Here is a 21,754-nt window from a genome sequence, read left to right on the forward strand (position 1 = left end):
TTTTTTCCTTTAATGATGCACGCGGGTGCTGCCATGCCCCAGGTTTTTTTTGGGGTGGTTTTTTTGCTGCGTTTCGGGTCGTTCCCAACCTGGCGCAATGGGCGATGCCCTGCGTTTCGGTGTGCTGGTCCCTGCGTGCTCAACAAGGTGATTCGTGCTGCCCATTAGCGTCTTCCCCACTTGGCAGCGCATTAGCCCAAACTTTTAATTGGCGCAGGCACCAAAAGCAGCGCCGAAGGTGGGTGCCCCACGAGCATCCTCCTCCGGCAGGTAGGGAGCGAAGGGGGACCCTGCTTCTCGCCAGTGTAATTTTCAGCAGCAAAACATCAGAGTTTAGTGCTAAGCTTTAAATCCTTGGTTGCCTTATTGCTGCTGATTCCCCGCCCCCTCCCCCAAAAAAATCTGCCTTTCCCTGCCACCGTGATGGCACCGGGAGCCCCAGGCCGCTGCTGGTGCCACAAATAGCCCCATTGCTGCCTCCCAGGTCCCAAAATATCCCTCCTCCTGCCCCCCTCCCTGCCCCAGGAGAGGCTAAATACAGCCTCCCTAGAAACTCCTGGCACCTTCCAGGGAGATGCCAAACCCCGGGGACCTTGACATCCCCCCCAAATTTGTCATGGAAAGGCCATTTTACTATAAATAGAGGCAAAGCCTCACCTGACATCCCTCGTGGCTGGGGCTGTGACCATGGGGCGTTTCAGGGGCATGTAGACCCCATGTGGGTTTGTTTTGTTTTCTTGGCATTTTCTGCAAAGCCTTGATTATTCCTTGTACTAGTAAGTTAAAAAAACATGATGCAGAGTCCCTCACCCACCCTCGGAAAGGCTGGCAGGGGGCGAGCCGGGGCCACGCTACCACTGGCAGCACAGCAAGGCACGGGGCGATCCCCTCCGCATGCTTCGGAGCTCCATATATAAAAATACATACATTTATGGAGGTACATATATAGCTTTGAGATACGTCTCAGCGGGGGATGAGAGCACAGCCTGAGCCGAGGCACCGGTGCCGCTGCCCTCACCATGGCTGGGGACCAATGTGCCATTTCCACCCCACGCCAGCATTGCCAAAAGCTGCTCCTCTCACAATTTTGCCAAAAAACTTCAGGTTTGGCATTTCCTTTCCAGCCCCTTCCAGAGCTCCTGGTCTGGCCTGACAGCGGTTTTGCCACTGGACAACCCCACAGGGCACCTGACCCCAGCACAGGGCTGCCCCTATCCAGGCAGGAACAGCCTGACCCTGAGCAACACCTCAGACCTCAAAATTTTAGGGGAAACCCCCTCCCCTTTGCAAAATGTGGCTTTGTAGAGGTCTGTTTCCCGCTGCACCCACCCAGCCCTGCTTGGTGCTTTCATCGCTCCTAGATGGTATTTACATGGCTGAGCAACACCAGCTCCGAACACTCCAGGTACGGCCTTTTCAGGAACAGCGTCTTTGGTGAAGATTTTCATCACCAAGTCAGTGTCTGTCCACGGGGTGGGGGGAAAAAAAACCCAAAACAACCCAACAACAGAAGCGCAAGCCAGAACAAACTCTGATTTGAATGGAAATATTTTCTCTCTTCAGGCTGGTTTTACCCCCGCACCTTCCGCCAGGCTCCTTTGCCAAGCAGCTTAATTACACGTTAGTGAAAGCCTTTTCTCTGAGCAGCTCTAATTGCAGGCTTGGGGGATTGGTTTCCTTTCTGCAGAGGGTGCTCGGAGCTGGGGCGCGCTCCCCCAGCAGGTGCAGCCCTCTCCTCCTCCCTCCCAGTTTTAGCCAATTCTCCTGATTTTCTGCCCAGAACCCTCCTGTGGCTCCCAGGAGGGGCAGGTGAGGCAGGGCCTCACCCCCAGGGCATGGGCTGGCTCAGCTCCGAGTCACAGCCCGCACTTGGGAATGGGGGGAATCCCCCTGTGCCCACTGCCACAACCTTCAGCTCCCACCACAGGGAAAGGCTTCCCACGGATGCCAGCAGGGATTCCGGACCAGCTGGGAGCAGGTGCGTCATCCCTCTCTGGCCCTGAGTGAGAATGGGGAGACAGCACGTTATCAACAAAGTCAGCTTTTATTAGAAAAGTAAAAAACCCACCCCAACATGATTGCATAGGAAGTTTTTTTTGCACTTGAACATCAAGTGTATGAGTGTAAACTGTAACCAATGAAGCCCCCATGGCGTGTCACAGCAAGGGGTCCTGCCCTCCATCCCCACGTCGCCTCGCACGCGCCTCTCCCGCACCGCGCTCTCGTGACCAAAGACGTAAGCGATCCCGGCCGCCCCCTCCGGCCCCACTGGGAGCCCAGCGCCGAGCTGCCCAGGTGCCAGCGGCAGGGCTTCGTCTTTGATCTAGACCTACAGCCCGGCCATCACTCACTCCCACACACGCCCTCCCCCAGAAACCCCATTGATTACAATCCTTGTTACAAAAAAAACCAAACAACCCCAAATAACCCCCCCATGATTAATCGGCCACCAGGAGGAGACCATCCACCCCCCAGCAGCCCCGCTGCCGCGATCACCCCGCGATCATCAACCGTGCGAAGCGACCTCCGCCTGCATCCCGGTCCGCTCCGCGTCGGGGACACTCCGGCACAGGCAGGGATCTCCGCCTGCCCAAACTACTTCCACCTACAGCCCTACTCCAGCCTAACCTAAACTACAGCGGCTGCTGGGAGCCACCACGCTCTAACCAGCTCTTCCAAAGCGCTTGGGTAAGTCGCTTCTCCAGCGCGGCCTGTCAGCACTCCTCTATGAGCAGCTGCTCGGAGCTGTACAGCTTCTTCTTGATGACCCTGAAGCCCGTGCTCAGCTTCAGCGGTGTGAAAGCCGGTCCTGAGGTGAAGAGTCCCTGGATCTTGGGCCAGAGGCGGGAGTCCAGCCGGAGCACCAGGGTGAGCTGGAAGGTGGGCACCACGGCGGGGTCCACAGCGATGTGCCCCACATCGTGGCAGGCCTTGCCATGCTCCACGCAGAGGTCGAGGAGAGCCCCGCGCAGCCCGCAGGGCTCACTGCAGGCCAGGCGCAGCAGCTCCGTCCTCACCTGCGCCAGGAGCTGGGCCGGCATGAGGAGCCGGGAGCAGCGCTTGGCGCCCAGCGGGGCTCTGCCCAGCATGGCCTGGACCACGTCCATCAGGTTGGCGCAGAGCAGCTCATCCTCGGGGTCATGCAGCAGGTCCAGGTCTGGCAGGGAGGCCCCCTCGGCATACTCTGCATCTGCGGAGGGAACAGGAGGCAGGTCAGCACCGGAGAGGTGGGCTGGGGGGCTGCTTGGGGTCTCACCATTGCGGGTCAACACCGAGCCCAGGGCTTGGGGGGTGTAACCGGGGCACAGGGGCTGGGCACACCCCCTTCAGCCATCTCTCAGCCCCTCAGGGGACCCCAGACCCCTCAGGGACACAGGCACCCCATCCCTCAGAAGAACCTCAGGGGTCCCCAGGCTCCCCCCACCCCCATCCCTCAGAAGAACCCCAGGTCCCTCAGGGATGGCACCCCCCGGGCAGGGCTCCTCCCCCTCGGCAGCCCCCACTCACCTCCCTCCGAGCCGGAGGCGCTGCCCAGCGACTCGCAGTCGGAGGTCTCCAGGCGGCCCCGCTCGCCGCCCGCCAGCCGCTCCCACAGCCCGTGCATGGCGATGGCGACCGCACCCCGCCGCCCGCCGCCGCCTCCGCGCCCGCTCTGCCCCGCTGCCGCCCCGCCGCCCGCTTTTTATAGGAGCGGTGCGGATGGCCTCGCCCCTCCGTCCCGCGCCCGCCAATGGGAGCGCGGGGCACGTCCGCGGCGTCTCTCCTGCCCGGTGACAGCGGGAAGCCACGCCCGCTGCTCACAAGCCACGCCCATTGCGCCCCGCCCCGCCCGCCCCGCGCCCTGCAAACGGCGCCCGGCGTTGCATCAGGGGGGGCCGCCCCGGGCTGGGCCGGGGTCACCCGCCGCCGCCGCCGCCCGCCTGCCGCCCCCGTCACGGCCCGGGCCTCAGCCCCCGGCCCCACCTCCGGGCCTGGGTCTTGCCCCCCGCCCCAGGGCCCAGCCTAGGCCCGGGCGTAACCCCCTCAACCCCCACCTCAGGCCCCGGCCTAGGCCCGGACTTAAACCCCAGCCCCCCCACCTCAGGGCCCGGTCTAGGCCCGGACCTGACCCCCCGACACCCCCCCCCGCCAAGGGCCCAGCCTAGGCCTGCTAGCCCCCGGCCCCCCACCTGAGGGCCCAGCCTAGGCCCGGGCCTTGCCCGCCGCACCCCCTGGGCCAGGCCCTGTCCCAGGCCTTGTGCTCGGCCTCGGAAGCATTCTGGCAGCAGCAAGAAGCGCCATGCCCCGTCCCCACCATTCACCGCTCTGGGTTGCGGCACTGGCTCCGGCTGGCACAAAACCCGACGGCAGGCAACAGGGCCACGGGGGTTTACCGATGGCTTGTTTTTAACGCGCCCGCCGAAGGCCCTGGCGTTCTAGGTGCGGCACTGGCCTGCTGAGCGTGGGACATGGTGCCCAGCGTTGGCTGGGGCCCTGCTTCGGGTCTTGAGCCAAGCCCAGAGCCCACGGCGCTGCGGATGATCAGGGTGCCGGTGTCCCGTGAGCCAGCGTCGTCCAGGTTTCTTAAGAAAGTAAGGGCTGTTGGAGTGAAACACGTTAAAAGTCAGAGGGAGCAAGAGCAGGGCACAGCCGGGGTGGGATGGGGGATTTTTTGGGGGGCCAGGCTGGGGATAAGCCCCGTCTGCCTCCTGCAGTGGTCCCCTAAAACGGGGACAGGATGCTGTCTTCCAAGCCCCTTGCTCTGGAAGCGCGTCCCAGCCACAGCTCCGTGCGTGCCTGCCCCTGCGTACGTGACCTTTCTGCAGCCAGACCCCGAGGAGCGCAGGGAACCGAAGGCCCATTAATTCGCGATAAAGGGCTTTGTTTGTCCTCCCGCCGCGCTTGCCTGCGGCTTTATCGGAGGAGCTGAGTACGCTGAAGTCACTCCAGGAGCTATCTTGGGTACTGTCCTTCCTGAGCAGAGATTGATAACGGTCCCAGCAGTAAACACAGTGGAGAGCAAACGCCTGCCGGGAGCGAGTGGGACAGGGGGGACAGGACAAGTTCTCCCACCCAAGAGCTGTGGGGTGGTGGGTGTGCAGGGTCCGGAGGGTCCGGGCGCCCCAGCAGCAGCTGTAGTGGTGCAGAAATTGCTTTTTAGGGGTCAAAGATGAAGTGGGGCTTGAATCTGTTGCCATTTCAGGAGCAGAGGTCCAAGCCAGGGGAGCGGGTGGCATCCTGGGGAGCAGCAGGACAGAAGGGATGCGCAGGGAACAAGCCCTGGCTTGCGCCTGCAGCACACAGCACTATTGCTAGGCTTTTCAGGACAGAAAAATGATCAAACCCCAACTCCAGCTGTTAAAAATGCAAAAATACTTGCGCACTCGCCATGCAATACAGCGAAATATAGATGCATACACTCGGAAACGGTTGGATGGTGTTTGGGATCCTGTTTTTTAACAAAATCTAGCTCGTGGGTTTTTTTCTCCCCGCAACCACCAAATCATTGGTATGAATGTTTGCTGGGCGAGGCTGAAAATAGATGAGGAACTGCTGGCTTTGGGGTCAAAACGGGGAAAACGGCAAATAAATGAAAAAAGAGGTGAAGGACCACAGGGAAGGCGCCTTGCTAAAAATAAGCTTGAATTCTGAAGCTCTGCATAAATATTTTTCTTTCTTTGCCATAACATGGCCTGGTAGGCAGGGGAGCAAGCAGCCTCCGGTGCGACGGCAGGTTTTAAAGTGACACGTAATTTTTGATTTCCAAAATAAAATAATCCTAAGGTTATGCTGCGCGCTCACGGGTCTGCTGGGAGGGGAGGTGTCGCGGGGTTCGCAGCTCATTTTCCTTCCCAAAAGAGACCATGACCCAGGCTGCTTTTCTGCAGCAGAGCCTCTAGAAACAGTTTGAGGCTAGAAAGCAAAGTTTTAACTGCAGTATTAGTACTCCCTGAGCTTCTCCTCCCTGGTTACTGCTGCTGGCATAAACCCAGCGTAACTGTTGCGGCCAAGCAGCACGTCTTTCCCCCGACCTGCCATCCTTTCTGGGGAGAAGCAGCGGGGGCTTCAGGGCGACGGATGAAACTTTCTGGAGACAGCCTGTTCCCGGCCGGCTGTGCCTCCTGGGACACCCCGCTGCCACCCCCTCCCCACCGCATGAGATTTGCTCGATCGCTCCCATTTCCAGCCCGGCCAGCTTTGCAAAGGGTTAAGCGGGAGCGGCGGGGGCGGCTGGCGTTGGGGAGGGTCCTGGCTGGGCCCCTGCCCGGGATGTGCTGAGCTCAGCGGATTTGCAGGGCTGCAGGGGGAGGGGGTTGGGAAGGAGGAGGAGGAGGAGGAAGGGAGGAGATGTGCGGGGGGGTTCAGCGAGTGCCTCGGCACACGTAGGGTGCAAACCATGTCCCCACGTATGCCGGGGGGGCAAATTCCTGCCCCATGGGGTGGCTGCCAGTGCCCATGGTGGTGTTCACATGGGTTCCCGGCAGCTCCGTGGCCGAAAAAAACGCTTTTAGGTAGATTTTATGCATTATTTCGGCACACAGTCGCCAGCTGGGGTTGGCACAGAGGCTGGTGTGATCCTCTGTGTCCAAGCTTTTATGGGGGGGAATGTAATGAAGGGCCTGAGCTGGGGGGGGAGGCTGTGGTTTTTGGGGTGTCCACTAGGCGCCCGCAGGGTGGGCATCCTTTGCACCCTCTCCGGCCCCATCCTTGGTCACTGGGTCCCTGGTCGTGGCAGGGGATGACGGGCACACGAGGGGTGACCCCACGTATCCTCCACCACCGCACCAAGCCCATGGCCGGCTCCAACAAGCGAGCTGAAGGCTGCGGGCTGAGTGGGACGCCGCGGCAGGTCCCGGCATGCCGCCAGCCAGGCAGGTCTCTGCTGCAGCCAAACCTTTGGGGCCTGTCTCTCACCCCCCCAGCCCCGGGACAAGCAGCTGCAGGCAGGCTGCCTGCCTGCGACGTGCGGGACTCGGGCAGAGAAACAAGGAACGCACGTCCGAGGAGGGCGGTGGACGGGTTTTGGCAGCTGAGATGCCAAGCGCTGGGTCAGCACCGTGCCACGTCTTCACAAAATTCATCTCCCCTTGGTTGCTTTTGCCCCATCCCAGGCGAAAACCGGGAGCTGGTGTTTTGGGGGGCATTGCCCCACACTCCCGCATCCTTGGCGGGGGGAGAGGCCCTCCCTGGCCGGGTGTTTTGGCCGGGCAGCAAGGCGAGCGCGTGCCTTGGCACCATCCCCGGCGCTGGGGCCGCAGCCAGCAGCCCGAGGAGCGGGGAGGGGAGGTGTGAGCGGGGCCTGTGCGCCGGTACATAACGTTCTGCTTCGAGCACCCACAGGAAAACCAACCAGCAGCCCTGAACGGGGCTCTTTGTTCAGCTTTTTTTTTTTTTTTTATCCTCCCCTCATCAACTTTTGCTCACAGCTGACAGGCTCCCTTCCCCCTGCCGCTCCGCTCCCAGCTGCAGCCTCCACACGGCCCCCCCGAGCTGCTCGCCGAGCCCCCCATGATGCTGCAGAGACCCCTGAGGTGAGGGGGAATAGCGCTCCAAAACCTGGAGGAGGAATAGTTACTGCCGGCCCTGCCCCACAGCTCTGCGAAGTAGAAATAGGGGAGATTCCAGCTGCCAGGGAAAAAAAACCTGTGTTTGGAGGAAGGGGAGCACAGGGGGTGTTGTGTTTTTTTTTTTACCATGCAGCAATCCCTCCAGTTTTCACCACCTTACATAAAGTGTTTACTGAGCGGGAGGAGGGAACGGCCAACAACATGTTTTTGCATTTGTAGTACTGTACAGGGTGAACTTTTCACTTCCTCTCAATGGCTCTCGCACATGTGTCTATTTTGGTGCTGGGCGCACATACAAACAAGCCATGTACGGCACAGCGCCGGGGCCGTTCCCTGCTCCCACTCCGTCCAGCCGCGAGCCCGAGGAACGGCTGGAAAACAAGGGACAGAAGGAGGGGGCTGCCCCAGGGAAACGTCAGCCCCGCCGTGCTTGAGACCCTGCGTCGTGCACCGGGCTCGCAGGGAAATCCGGGCGATGCTTGGGTGCTGCGTCCCGTCGGCAGAGCCGCAGGCGCCGATGCCCCCGGCATCCCCGGGAGGGCTGGCAGAGTGGAAAAGTGTCAGGTCAAGCAGTAAAAAAGGTTTTTTTCTGCATCCGATTACGTGGGTTGCAGCACGTAGGGTCAGCGAGAGGGTGGGGGGCTGCGGCGTGGTCGGCAGCAGAAGGGGCACGGCTCCCTTCTTAAACCCCACGGTGCTGTCTTGATACGGGGGTATTTTAGGCAAGTGTGGCCAAGGGAGGTTTAAGTGGCTGGAGTAAGCAGGATTAAAAATAGATAATATAAAACAAACAAACAAGTTGTTGATTGAAACGCTCCCTTCTCAGAATAACTCCATCTGGGATGGAGTTTTAACACCAAACGCCATCACGTTTAACGTGATACTGGCCGAGGACCCGCTTACTGCGCAGGAGGCCCCCCCGCGGCGGGGGCTGGCAGCCCTCCCAGGCCGGGGAAGGAGGTTTTCCGGGCCGTGCTGGGGGGGAGAGGCGGCGTGGGACACGTCTTGAGCTGTAGCCGGACGTGAGAACGCCCGAACACGGTTTCAGAAACTGTACAGTGTGAATTTCCACGGGTGTGGAGCTGGAACTGGGACTTCATCTGCAGATGGGGGCTGGCTTTTGGGCGGCACGTCGCTCTGGATCACGAAAAGCCAGCTCTGATGCTAGAACTAATTTATAAACAGAAACAAAGGCAGAACGTGTCTGCATACATTTCCCCCCCTAGTTTTAGTTAAGACAAATTGCTGGTGATATAACTAAGACAGGGATGGATTCCAATTAATCTGTTTCAATCCAGATGTGGCTGGACTGAAATAGTGAGTAAAAATAAAGTCATCTCGTAAATAAGATGTTGAAAACGGAAGAATTAGGCATCTGGAGCAGTAAGTCGTACAATTGCTTAAATACGGTGCTGAGCCTATCCCCCCGTGGGCTAGCAAAAACGTGGCGTTAAGGCTCTAATCAATGCGAAAACTAACATGTTGAAATGGTTATGCCAGAAAATGGAAATCCCGTTGCCCCCAAGAACAGAAGTGAAGTACAAACGAAAAAAGACATGATTAAAATGGATGGATTTAAATGAGGGGTTTCTGCTGGCAGAGTTAAACCAGGATTAAAATCTGATGTAAACCAATCCACTTTTGAGTGTAAAGCAAGAGTGGTTTGGTTCCTCTCAGAGGCGTTTTTTTTTAACTGAACTGAAGTTGACCATCCTAACAGCCAAGCTGCCTCTGAGCTTCATTAAACCTCCCATTACCTACCGAATGGGTGACGGTTTCTTTCATCAGACCCCCCCACCGGCATCAAGCTTTGATAATATAAACGGTTTCAAAGGCAGAATTATTTTATTATCCCAGAGCAAGCTAACACATAATAAAGAGGAAAAAGAGTTTCAGGGTATTAAAGATACAGCTTCTGCATTAGAGACGCTTGCTAGGCAGACACGGGAGAAACAGCAACCGAGAGAAACCAGCTCAGGCAATACCCGAGGTACCTCTGGGGAGAACGTCGCCGCCTGCCCCCTCCCAACTGACCTGGCACAGTTCTCCTCCTGTTCATCCCCCAACACAACAGCTGAGGCCAAAGAGCGTTTCTCGGCAGGGCATCGCACCTCTGCTCTACAGAGGCCCAGCTCAATGCAGGCATCCCAACCCGCGGGCACCTCGGCCACGCACCAGGGAATGGCCAGACGGAGTTACTGGGTCGCTTTCCCCGCCACCACACTGTACGTCTTCCCTCCGCTGTAACAATGAGGCGATTCTCCAGGTGCTGTAAAACTGAACCTACCTTCTAAGTTACAGAAACCCAGCTCTGCCAGCCCATAATGCTGCAGGTGACTTAAAGAATCCTGCCACTTCCATTTACTGGCAGCTTTATGGGAGATCCCCGCTCCCAACTTGAAAAAGAAAAAACAAAAACCACCAAAAAAAAGCCCCCACAACCAAAAAGCCAAGTCCTGCCAATGCAGCTGTCGGCATCCTGATAAACGGGGGGTGTGTTTTGAAGCTGGGCCAGAGAACGTTTTTCTTCTGCTCCCTGACAGCAGCGATCCAGACACGCTCAGCCCGAGGAGGGTGTGAATCCCAGGAGCTGCTCTATTGGCTTGTACCTCCACTCATCTGCCTCCAGCTCTTCCACCAGACCAGCTAGTTTTTCCATCCTTGCGACTTGTTGATCTGCGGGAAGTTCAAAGGTAACTGTGGTTTGCAATGACAGCGCGATTAAACCTTTCAATTAGATGCAAATTCCCAGCTGTCAGAGGGGAACAGAGTAGAATAAAACCCACCAAGCCGATGACAGCACAAACCCACTCTACCCGATGCCCCGTGTGAATGGCGAGGCCTCGTCAGATCACAGGAGAAAGCAGGGACAAGCTTTCCTGCCTTGTCCAGCACTGGATGTGTATTTACCCATCCCGGCCCATGCCGTGTAAATTCAAGTCCTAACAGGGAAACACGAGACCGATTAGCGTATGGGGGCGAAACAGGATGAAGCTCATTTCTTTAGCATAAATATTTATAGCGCAAAAGAACAGAGAAGTTCAGAGAGAGCTTGGTCAGCCCACGGCAGAGCTGGGTGCAGCACGAGGAACCCCTCGCTTTAACGAGGGTCCTTTGAGGAGGGCCTGGGGGAGTGTAGCAGAAAGGCTCTGCTGTCAGAGCACGCTAATGACACCAAGGTCCTCGCAGAGAGATGGGCTGCCTCCCCAGAGATCCCCACGACAACTTGTTCCTCTCAGCTTTATTTAAAGCCAGTTGTGCGTTGGGCACGCAGGCTCCATTTTCAGTTGAATTAGCTGCGGCGATACAGAGACAAGAACGGCCCTTCTTCTCTTGGCTCTGCTGGAAGCTTAACAGCGCACCAGCCTCCTGGAAAAACGGCCCACTATGAGCCGACTCACTAGCAAGAGGCGTCACATAAAACTTGCACGATTTACGCTGACTGCAGCAGTGGGTGCTTTTAAGAGGGACTGTTCTTGCTCCACCTCCTGCAACCGAGCACTTTTGGGAACTGTCAAACAAACAAGCCAAAAAAACAATGACCTCCATCTTTTTTTATAAGGCTTTCCCCTTTCTTACAGGGAGGCAACCGGTGCTCCACAAACCAGTTTCAGTGCCAGTCTGTGCAGCAGCCCCCAGTAGCTACAGCTGCAGTAGCGCCAGAGCTGTGGAAACAATGGCTCTGAAGTTCAGCTTTGCTTTTTGGTTCAGAAATACAGGATCACGTCCCTGCAAGCTGCTGCACGCCCCCAGCCCTCCTCCTGACAACCCTCACCAGCAGAGGACAGGAAACCTCTCCGGTCTGAGACAACGCGTGGAAGTACCCATTCTAGCTGACAAGAGGCGGGGACCAGAAAGGATGTGACCGTCGAGCAGCGACGCGAGCTGGTGCTGAGCTCTGTCCGGTATCTTGGGATCGAAAGCTGACGTGCAGTCAAGCCCATCGTTCAGTTACAGGCACCTGGGCGGCAGGCGAAGGCCCCAGGAGGGAAGCAGAAGTTCAAACAAGACGTATGGCTCTTCCTCGGGGAGGCAGGGAGTGGAGTCAGCTCTGTCACGCCACGCCAGGCACCTGCGTGTCCGTCACCTGAGCACCTTTGGAAACCTGGCTTGACCCTGCTGGTGTCATGAGGGCTCAGGGCTCGGTAGAGAAACAAAGGTGGAAACGAGTGTCTCTTTGCCGGAGGCCAGAGAGACAGTCAGCGCTGGGCCAAGATCAGAGCGTGGGCGTTTCCTGCCCATAACCTCCTCTTCTGGCCTCACCTCTCCTGAAGGCAGCGCGGCGCACAGCGATGGAAAAACAAGCTTCGAAAGGCACAGCCTGTTCCCACCCAGGCTGTGTGGGTTCCCGTCGCTTTGCATAGGGCTTGCAAAAGGACTTGATGATGGCCTGACTTAGCGTTAATTCGCCAACTTAAAAGGCTATTCTGCTTTTTTGTGGTCGGCACCCGAGAACATGTCAGCCCTTTCTCCGCACTCCCCTGCCATCTTCCCCGATCGACATGCAGTTAAAATAGACGGCGCTTTGGTGCTTACCGTGTTTCACTTGCTTTAATGTAGATGCAACCTGATAGCTGAAGACAGATTCGCAGAGGAATCTTTCAGAGCCATCTGGAAACAGAAAAAGGGAGGTGGTTTAATCTGAGAGTTTTAAGACTGAGCAGCCTTAACCGAGTGCCGCCAACCTGTTTTTATGTTTGAGGTGTGGGTTTCCCCACTTGCCTCGTTCTGACACTTTCCCCTACGCTGAGACTGCAGCGCTCTGGTTTCTGGCCCCTATGGCCCCACGCTCAAATCCTGCACGGGGCTTCAGCTGGCTACCTGGAGAGGCATCCTGGCTGACACTCTGTTACATCCCCTTCGTCAAGCAATTTTAGCCCATTTTAAATAGAAGGTAAACTAAGGAGAAGCCAACTAATACTGCGGCAGTCTCCAATTCCCTTGGGGCTCAGACGCTTGTGTTCTCACAGTGCTTTATGATTTCCCACAGGCTTCGACCATAACTCCGCATAAAGGATTTTAAATAACGTGTATCTTGCCATCCAAGTCAGGAATTGGTCACACAGCTGTCTCAGAAATAAAGCAACGTGGAATACATAGCCAATTGTGGGTCAAGTACTGACACAGTTTATGCTACTTCCTCCTAAAAAACAAAAAACCAAAACCTGAAAAAACCTAAGGGTTTATTTAAAAACGAGTGTGATAAAGTAACAATAAAAATCAGTCAGTTGGTGGGGATTTTTGAAGGGGAAACTGGTATGCAGCTACCCTGCTAGCACCTGCTTGACAGAAGAATGTGTATATTACCTTTTATCTCAGAAATTAAAAAGCTAACTTAAAGCTTCCTGCAACAGGGACCGTGTTTAGTTGTTGCTGCCACCCAGAGCAGACGAACTGCTGTGTTACAGTAAATGGGTCAGCCCAAAGTAAACCCAAGTTGCCATAAAAACAAGGAAGAGAAGCAATTTTAAAGACTAAGGGTAGAAACAGACCCCTGGCCTTGGAAAATCCAACCTGGAGTTGAACCCCTGGTAAGAGGGAAGAGTCAGAGTTTCACTGTGCTCAGAGCATCCTCTCACAAGCTGCTGAAATGCTGTACTGGTGCCGCACAGTGCTAGTCCCAGACATACCCTTCCCTCTCCTCCAACGCCCCAGCCTGGCCGTCCTGCAGAGCGGCTCTCAGGAGGAACAGCTGTCTGTCTATTTGGTAACAACAAGTGCTTCATTATTTTAATTTGTTTTGAGGGCTTGTTAAGTTCTATGAGCAAGCCTTTAGTCATAATTACTTCAATAGACTGGCATATGGGATCTAATGTGTAATAAAAACAGCCCTTAAACAACGTAGCGATCAGTTCCCAGGTGCACTGCACCGCCGTGTTCATCTCTACCGGAAAGCAGTCACTTCTGAGCTGCAGGGCCACCCCAGTGAACCTCAGGCTCATGCAGTCAAGCATGCGGCATGGTGACACAGGAAGTTCAAGGGGAGCAGACAGACAGACAGACCAACCTCGGCTTAACCCCGTCATCTGGAGGACCTGCCCTTCCTCTCTCACCTAGAGCAGGGGCAGGGATGTGCAGCTGCAATGTGCCCAGGTCCTCCTTCAGAAAACCCTGACAAAGCGGGTGGCAGGGCTCGGGCACCCAAACGCAAGGCGCTGTGCTGGATCAGAGCCCCGACCCTCTCCAGGCAGTCCTGGAGAAACGCCCCAACAAGAACGAGCCCAAGAGAGGAACGTGTTCAGCCTTGAAGGATTAAAAGAGAGGTCTAGTGCTGATTTATCCTCTCGCAGACCTCTGCGGTGAGGTTTTAACTTGGGTCAAGGGCAAAAGCAAGCTTTATGTTTCCTGGCCAGCAGGGATACAAGCTGCCTCCTGTACTAGCCCAGTCAAATCCAACCCCAGAATGCCTTTTGCCAAGAAAAATACTCCTGCCTCAGCTATCTTTACAGTAATTCCTGCCTGACATCAAAGGATTAGCTAACAATGAGCAATTAACACCGTCATGTTCCCTTTCAGGTAGATCGCTTCCTCGTCTGAAGTGTGGTCATGGAGTTAAAAAACAGGTGACTGCCAGAAAAATCACTTCCTCATGAACAACTGGTGGGAGAGGCAGGGCTGCTCAGGACCTACCCAAGCCCTGGTGCTTCCTTCCTCCCTCCAGCTTTTGCCAGCTAAAGTCAAAAAAGACAGCAGGGTGCCAAGCTCAGCAACTCCCTTGCAGGGCTGGCCTGCACACCAGGAGAAGTGGGGAAGGAGAAGGGCAGGAGCAATCACCTTCCAGCATCTCCCCAGCTCCTTTGGGGTAAGTGAAGAGGGCTTTTCGGGGCGGCGCCAGGTCCGAAACGCTGAACCCCGATCCCGTTACAGAGCTGCCACTGACTCCACCAGCTGAAGAGGATGAGGAAGAGGCTGCCATTTCACCCCGCCCCAGCCTGAAAGAACAAAAAGGGAGCAAAGCAGAGTTAGGAAGGGTGTCTCGGAGTTTCCCAGGGCACAAAGCCAGCGACCACACACATCTCTGACAGCAGATGAAGGCTGCAAGGTCCAGGAAGAGCCAGCAAGCACAGCTTTGGGCTGCCACACCCGCTGCGTAGCCTCAAAGCGCTGGTGGTTCAAGGCTGCCCTGCGTGCGTGGGAGAGGCTGCCTGCACCCATGGTGGGAACGGGTGCAGTTAGCTGTCGCACCACGCGGTGGCACCCAGAAACTGAAGGTAACCTACGCTCTGACCCCTCGGCCAAGGGGGCCTGGGAATTCAGCTGGACGATTGGAGCGTGCATAAAAATAACCTGGCACAGGTCGCTGGCCTGAATTTGCTGTCCTTCAGCTGCCTGGCACTTTTCCCACTCCCCAGGGTCATAAACAGACTTTTTTTTTCTTTTTTTGCCTTGTTTCCAGGAGCAGAAACATGGAAAAAGTCCTCCTGCCTCATAAAACCTGGAAACCCACAGGACTGCCAGTTCCAGTGCTGCATCCTGCATTAAGCCACACTGTGCCTGATTTGCAGCAACTGCTCTCTGCACTCCTCCAGATGTGCTTTTGCTTTAAAAAATACTGCATTTGACCTAAAATGGCAAGGGGTTAGCAAATGTCTGCCTGTCCAGCACAAGCCCAGTCTGCCTCTTGCATACCCTTTTCTCAGCCTTGTTTTTAAGAGGTGTTGGCTGTACATCTGTCACAACAGAGTACTTGAAACTTCTCACACACCTGTCCGATAGTAAAAAAGCTGTCCCCTAGCATTTATAAGTTACAGCACTTGCTACTCCTCCAAACTACTTATAAGCACTTCCCAATTATCCTGCCCATTTAATACATATCCATCACCCTAACTATTTAATACACTTCTGCAGACTCTTTAGACTACACAGACAGGGCCTCTGGAGAGCTCTCAAGGTTTCAGTAGAGAAAATGGTTTTTTAAAAACACTGTCACAACTAGGAGTTGCATGTTCATTCATAGTTAATCTCAGGGCTGTTTCATTTACTGCATGTGATATAAAATAGCAGCTCACGGGAGGCTGGGGGCTTACAGGCTATGAAAGAAGAATGTCTGGATAAGAGAAACCTTTGATATGGTTACAATACGTCAGCAACACCATCTTCAACAAACCTGGGTAGGTCCAGCTCCCCGCTCGCGAAGGAAGGGAGATGATGCCTAGCACTGAAATGCCGCTCGCAGGCCTGACGGGCGGCCTTCCTATACCTAGGAAGGTATAGCGGCAAGGTCCTTGTTTTAAATAGCCTGAGACAGACGCGAGGGCGGGGGCGACAAGCCAGGACAGTACCCGCCCCACCACCACCACCTCAGGCAGACGCGCCCACCATCTTGTAAGGCGGGGGAGCAGCGCGGCCGCCGGCATTGCGCATGCGCCGTCTCCTGCCCACACTCCCGCCCGGGACGTAGAAGCCTCGCTAGCGCCAGGGCGCATGCGCGGATCCTCCCTCCCCCACCCACTCATGCGCGCTACGGTCCCGCGCTCCGCCCCCTCTCCCGCCGTAGCCCCTCCCCGGCTTCCGTAGCGAGCTGCTTCCCGGTGAGTGAGGCCTCGGCCGCCAGCCTTTCCCCCCACCCTCCACCCCCGTTCTAACCGAGCTGCTCTCCTCCTCCTCCCGGGCCGTCCCCTTTCCCGTTCCCGGGGCGCTCCGGATCCCTCCGAACCTCACCTGGGCGCCCGGACGGCTTCGCGCAGGCGGCGCGCGTGATCGCGCTCGCGGTGCATGCTGGGGCGAGCGGGCGGGCGCGCGCGGCCCCTTCCTACTTCCGGTGGCGGAGGGCGGGGCGGTAACCATTGGCAACGGCGGCCATTACTGGGTGGGCCTGAGGAGGGCGGTGGGCTGAGGTGGTGTTGATCGTCGTTTTCCTCGTCCTAGGGTCCCCCGCGGGCATTCGAGGCTTTCGGCGCTTTAAAGCGGCGGGGCTTGCGCGTTGTGGGCGGTGGTGGGGCTCAGCAGGGCTGTCGCGGGAGCCTGGTCTCATCTCGCGCCCGGGAGGTCCTGCGTGAGGAAATTGTTATGGCAGCTCTTGCGATTTAAAAGAGAAAAAGCAAGCCTGAGTGGAAACAAACAAAGCCCCCCACAATAATGTGTTTTTTTCATGGCTTGTGTCTTCCTCTGCGGGTGGTTCACATCTGTGCTGCTGTCCTTGAACTGCCCGAATGCCTTTTTATTTAAATGTAAGTTCAGGTAGAGGTGAGTCGTGTCAGAAGGTGGGGCTTTAATTGAGGGGGAAAAGCATTAACCTTCTGAACCTGATGTCACTCCATATAATAAATCCAGTTTAGGAGAAATCAATCTTCAAAGGCAAGCTCTTCATTTTTTCCCATCAGGTTTTGTTGCAGTAGACAGGGAGACCTGACAAAGGTGAATTTTTTGGCAGAGGCTTCATCTCTAAGGAATAGAAATTTCTGTTTTAAAAACAAGGCAAACAGGGATATCCAATGTTAACAATTTCAGTGAATGTAGAAGTTTAAGTACCGAAGATGCGAAGTCTCTGATAGACGACTGCCAGTTCTTTGGGTTGCCCTGTTGCTTTTGCACCATTAAATGTTCTCCACTGTAAGAAGTTGAACTCGGTGCCCCATGTTTCTAATATAATTTGGAATAAGGTAGGGTAGAGTAAGACTTTTAGGCATATGCCTCAAACTTACCCTGGTGCTCGGAGGTGGAGGGCAGAAGGTGTAATCGCTTACCCCGGCAGCACGAGCCGCTCGGAGCTCTTTGTTTCCCTTCCCCAGCCACCTCCCAGGGAGATCCAAGGAACTGGGTTTGCTTTTGAAAAGCTCCTTAGGCCTTCGAGAAACTAGTGGAGGATGGCAGGTATTTTGAGAGAGGTCAGTGTTGTAGGGGATTCCTTGCAAGAGGCTGGGGCCTCTTTCTATGGAAAACAATGAGGTGAAACCATTCAGGATCCTGAACAGTGGTGCTAAAACAGCCCATTGACTGAGGCCATAGTGAGTTTTAGCTAAAACCTGAGAGTTTCAGGGAGAGTGGTGATTGGTTGCTTATCTCCTTGCAGGGGCAAAAAACCTGATGCTTCATTATGTATCTTAGAATATCTCAAGTTGGAAGGGACCTGTAAGGATCATCAAGTCCACTAAACTAAATCATATGACTAAGTATCTTACATTGCTTAAATTTCCCATTTTTACTTGATTGTGCTTTATGAGCTGACAGGGTTTATTTCTAAGTTCTCATAAAATTAGTCTTTGAGCAATGAAAGGTTTGAGAAGGTATTGCCATTCTGAAATCTCTGGTACTTATGCGCAGGAGTTATTGCTCTTCTGGAGGTACAGGCCTCACTTTTTACTGCTGAGCCTCTTGGAGCTCTCCCGATGCCTCATACAAATTATCCATAAGGAAGCATCGACATTTACCTTTCCTTGGCATAAGTTAGCAAAGCTGTCTTTGTTTTTGCATTAGGAGGCAGAACGGGATGGATGTTCTGCGGCCCACCCTGATAAGGATTGGAGGGCGAGTGTACAGGAAGAATGTCATTCAAGAGCAGGCCTGCCAGCACGAGGAGGAAGAGGATGATTTCTGTGCAGGTAAAGAGTGCTGCACAAGGTGTGACCATGGTGCTGTCAGGATGTGCTACAGGTGAAAGCATCAATGCTGGGGACCTAGGGAGCTCCTGGTGTTCTCTCTGATGCCTTTGTGTGCTCAGGGACCTTCCCGTGGGGTGGAGTGAGGTGTTCAAGAGGGAGAAAAATGCTTTGCGTTGGTCCCTGATGATCCTGCTGACCAAAGAGCGGGTGTAATCCCCATAACCTAATGTGGTGACTGTGGGTAATGGGTGACTGTGCTGCTGTCAGTTGGCTCGCTGGCCATGAAAGATCTCCAGAAAAAGGGTAAAAAAAATAGCTCGGTAGATCTATTTTTCCCAGGTTCCTGAGGTGCCTTTCTTTTCAGTAGTGTGGTTATTTGCAGGTACGGCAGGAGTAGAAGCTGCTAAAGGTCCTCTGTCCTTGAAACATTTGCCCCTTGAAAAATTGGCCCCTTATAACATGGGTTTTGGAAGGTGTTACCTATTTTGGGGGCAAAATTTTTCCTGTTCTAATGTATTTTACTTTATCTTTCTGCCTGTATGTTTGTTGTAGTTCTGCATGGCTTGCAGGCACACAACACCTCAGGTTTTATTTCTCAAATGGAAAGAGTTGTGGCTGTTGTGTCCTGTTTCTGCCTCCACCCTCCCTTTCAGTGGATTGAACAAAGCTTTAATAAGCTGCTTGCCACCCAAATTCATCCCTGTAAGTGTTGGAGAGGAGGCAGAAACCACATTTTCTTTCTGGAAATCATGTTTGGTCCTAACAGGCACTACTGAATGGCCCACGGATGAAAGGTGCATCTATTCCTCCGTGCCAAGGGTGTGAGAATTTCTCTTTTCCAAAACACTGTACCCGAACCCTTTAACCAAACCTATCCTCACCTTTCATTTGTATTCCTCTGCGACTTTAAATTCCTGCTCAGGTCTTTGAATGGGCTGGTGGCTTCCACCCTGCCAGGAGAAGAGGCCATTCCCACTGGGTAGTTGCACAACTTCCAGCTGAGAGAAAACCTGGGCTGTAACTGCTGCTTTTCTATGCTTCCTAGCCCAGCGGATTTAGAAGCAGTCATTATGTTTTCTGAAGCTGGTAGTAAGGTAAAATGAAAAGCAGTTAGCTGCAACAGAGGGGAGTCCGTTTCTTCCTTTATTTAACCTTGGGAGAACGCGGCTGTGAAACTCTTGTCCTACGTAAAGCACTGCCAGACTTTACAGGGCTTGTGCAAGGTCGATTGTTTTTCTCTGGTAGGCCCTGGTGACTGCGCAGACGAACCCTGTGATGCCTTTGTGGTGGAAGAGACTGAGAAGGGCTTCCAGTGCAGAGTGGAGGTTCCCAGCCCCTTATACAAGTGAGCCTGTGTGTTTCTGGTTTATTAGAGTTGCCGGTGGCTGGGGAAGTGGTCAAGGGCAGAATTTTTTTTTTTTTTGTTTGAGGCCAGGGTAAGCACCAGATCTCCTACATGTATTCCATTTTGTGGATGTGGATTTTAGCATTTGGGAAGGGAAAATTGGCAGTGCCTTGCTAGTGCAGTTGGGCCGCACTTGACTCCTAGCCCTCCCTGTGACAAAGACAGCAGGTGGTGCTTTCTGCTGGCGGGAGAGTCTTTGAGCGTCTCTTCCCTTGAACATAAAAGTGTCAGGGAGGGTGGGAGAAGTGGGGAAGAACAGGGGTGAGCAGCCTGGCAGGGGGAGTTTGTGAAAGCTTTGAGAGAAAGCACATGCAGCTGGAATTGACTCTTGGCTCCAATCTGATGTTTACTGGGAAGCCTGTAGTGTTCAAAGATTTATCTGGTTATTTTTGACAGTTTTATTGGTTGAATAGTTTTACTTAAACATAGAGAAGGAAAGGTTTTCTGTTGTGTGTTTGGATGCTGGCAAATGACTACCTTAAGAAAAGCAAAAAGCAGAAGAAGAGCCCTTAGTTCTTCATCAGCTGGGATAATGGGAAAAAGGGATAACCCAGCTGACAAATAAACTGTGGCAGGATGTGCTGGGCAGAGCTGTCATGGCCCAACTGACTGATTTTAGCATAAGCCAGTTGTGAGCCATGGCTCAACATCATCCCATGCTCCTAGGCTGGTCACACATGGGGTCCCGGGAGAAGCTTCTGTGCCCAGACTGGGTCCTGCGCGCAAGGCTGAGCATGTTCATCCCTCTAGCACGGTGATACCAAATCTGTGGGGACCCAGCTGCCTATGGCATGGTTAATCTGCTGGGGTGACTGTCTTACACTTTTATGCCTCCAGGTATATCATTGGGAAGAAAGGGGAAACCAAGAAGAGACTAGAAACAGAGACTCGAACCTCCATCAGCATTCCCAAGCCTGGAGTGGAAGGAGAAATTGGTGAGCTTTAATGTGCATGAAATAGGTATTCTTTCATCAGTGCTTGCACAGACACCATTTGAGCAGGGAGGGGGCATACATAGGTGGTGTTTTTCCTTTAATTCCTCATTCTGACAAGGCACTGACTCAATTTATGGCCTTGGAAAATCACTTTTCTCCTGAGTTTATTTTCCCTGTCTATAGATCCTTACAAAGCAGTGTAAGGGTGTGGTTTTTTTTGGGGGTGGGAGGGGAACTATTTTAAGTCTATGAATAGCCTCACTGAAGTAACTTCTGGGCCTTAAATGACTGGCTTGAGGACTTTGGGGCTGAATGTGCTGGAGCTCTTATTGTTGTGGTTTTTAAATCAATACCATTTTTCATTAATAACGAGCAGAAAAAAAAAAAGTGGTATATTTATGCATGAAATAACCTTCAGCATCTGCTTTAACATGAGAACTGTTTTGATGATGTTGCTGCCGTTCTGGTGTTGTCACTTGATCCTGATAGTGAGAGCAGGCTTTCTTGTCCTGTATGTTCCTTCTCATCACTTCCACTGACTTAAAAAGGAAGGAGGCGTTGCTCGTGAGGGCTGGCCTGTGTGGGTTTCTGCCTGAGCGGATATCCAGAGGGCCCCTTATACGCGCCCCTGTGGTAATTGGCACGGTGTACAGCTATGTTCGTGACAGAGCTGTGAGGAGTAAGTGACAGGGGGATCCAACTGTTGTGCTGCACAGGAACGTGGTAGCGCTTCTCAAGAAGTGGGTCTTGACTTCCTCCTGAGAACTGTGAAGGACTATTAGGAAGGTTGAGAGATGTTGAAAACATGTAATAATAGGAAGCCAAGAAAATTTTGTTCCTTGCAGTTCTTTTAAGCTCAAGTGTTCTCTGTTTGGTGCCTTGAAGTGCATGCACAAACGATATAAGCCATCTTGATCTTTGATAGATTTTCTTTTCTTTTTCACTTTGACTGCCTTTATGAAAACTTGAAATACAATGCTCTAGAAATCTGAAGAGTCGCTGCAGTGATAGACTCTTAGTTATTGTTTTTCAGGCACTCTGACCTGACTTTCTTGAGAGCAGAAAGATGCTTTGATGGCGTCATCCTGCCTTTACAGAGGAAAGCACAGCCATGCCAGGCATTTTAAGTGGGGAGTCTGGCAAGATTTCTCTGTGCGTGGTTGGGGGTTTTAATTCCTATCGCTTCTTCAGTGAGCCTGGGCCTAACAGTAGAGAGGTGCTGTTGTGCAGGTTTTTGTAATTCCCTCCTGGCATCTTCTGGTTGAAATATTCTTACCTTCACACTGTCCTCCAATACTGATATTTTAAAGTACACAGATAAATATT

The 21,754-nt window shown here is 54.0% G+C and overlaps 3 protein-coding genes across 6 annotated transcripts in view; 1 reads left to right on the forward strand and 2 right to left on the reverse strand.

Moving 5' to 3' along the window:
* Positions 1–2,025: 2,025 nt before the first annotated feature.
* On the reverse strand, positions 2,026–3,672 carry DDIT4 (DNA damage inducible transcript 4). The gene is made up of 2 exons (XM_064464611.1): positions 3,508–3,672; positions 2,026–3,190 (listed from the first exon to the last, which is right to left on the reverse strand). The coding sequence occupies exons 1-2, from the start codon at positions 3,602–3,604 to the stop codon at positions 2,715–2,717; spliced, it is 573 nt and encodes a 190-aa protein (XP_064320681.1). The 5' UTR covers positions 3,605–3,672; the 3' UTR covers positions 2,026–2,714.
* Positions 3,673–4,222: 550 nt separating this feature from the next.
* On the reverse strand, positions 4,223–16,316 carry ANAPC16 (anaphase promoting complex subunit 16). Of its 3 annotated transcripts, none has more exons than XM_064464612.1 (4): positions 16,209–16,316; positions 14,322–14,479; positions 12,084–12,158; positions 4,223–4,578 (listed from the first exon to the last, which is right to left on the reverse strand). In XM_064464612.1, the coding sequence occupies exons 1-4, from the start codon at positions 16,262–16,264 to the stop codon at positions 4,370–4,372; spliced, it is 498 nt and encodes a 165-aa protein (XP_064320682.1). In that variant the 5' UTR covers positions 16,265–16,316; the 3' UTR covers positions 4,223–4,369. The 3 variants fall into 3 exon arrangements, with proteins under 3 accessions (XP_064320682.1, XP_064320683.1, XP_064320684.1); XM_064464613.1 differs by lacking the exon at positions 4,223–4,578 and adding an exon at positions 9,374–10,223 and having other exon boundaries at positions 16,209–16,315; XM_064464614.1 differs by lacking the exon at positions 4,223–4,578 and adding an exon at positions 10,774–11,058.
* Positions 15,997–21,754, forward strand: part of ASCC1 (activating signal cointegrator 1 complex subunit 1) — a 38,526-nt gene continuing 32,768 nt past the window's right edge. Inside the window, exons 1-4 of one of the 2 annotated variants that reach the window (XM_064464610.1) lie at positions 15,997–16,078; positions 17,964–18,088; positions 19,334–19,433; positions 20,331–20,428. In XM_064464610.1, the coding sequence (XP_064320680.1) occupies positions 17,977–18,088; positions 19,334–19,433; positions 20,331–20,428 (310 nt within the window). In that variant the 5' untranslated portion in view covers positions 15,997–16,078; positions 17,964–17,976. Of the gene's footprint in view, positions 16,079–16,344; positions 16,718–17,963; positions 18,089–19,333; positions 19,434–20,330; positions 20,429–21,754 lie in introns of those variants that run through there. The other variant, XM_064464609.1, reaches the window with a different exon arrangement.

The sequence above is a fragment of the Phalacrocorax carbo genome, chromosome 13, assembly GCF_963921805.1.
Source record: "Phalacrocorax carbo chromosome 13, bPhaCar2.1, whole genome shotgun sequence".
Classification (NCBI taxonomy): Eukaryota; Metazoa; Chordata; class Aves; order Suliformes; family Phalacrocoracidae; genus Phalacrocorax; species Phalacrocorax carbo.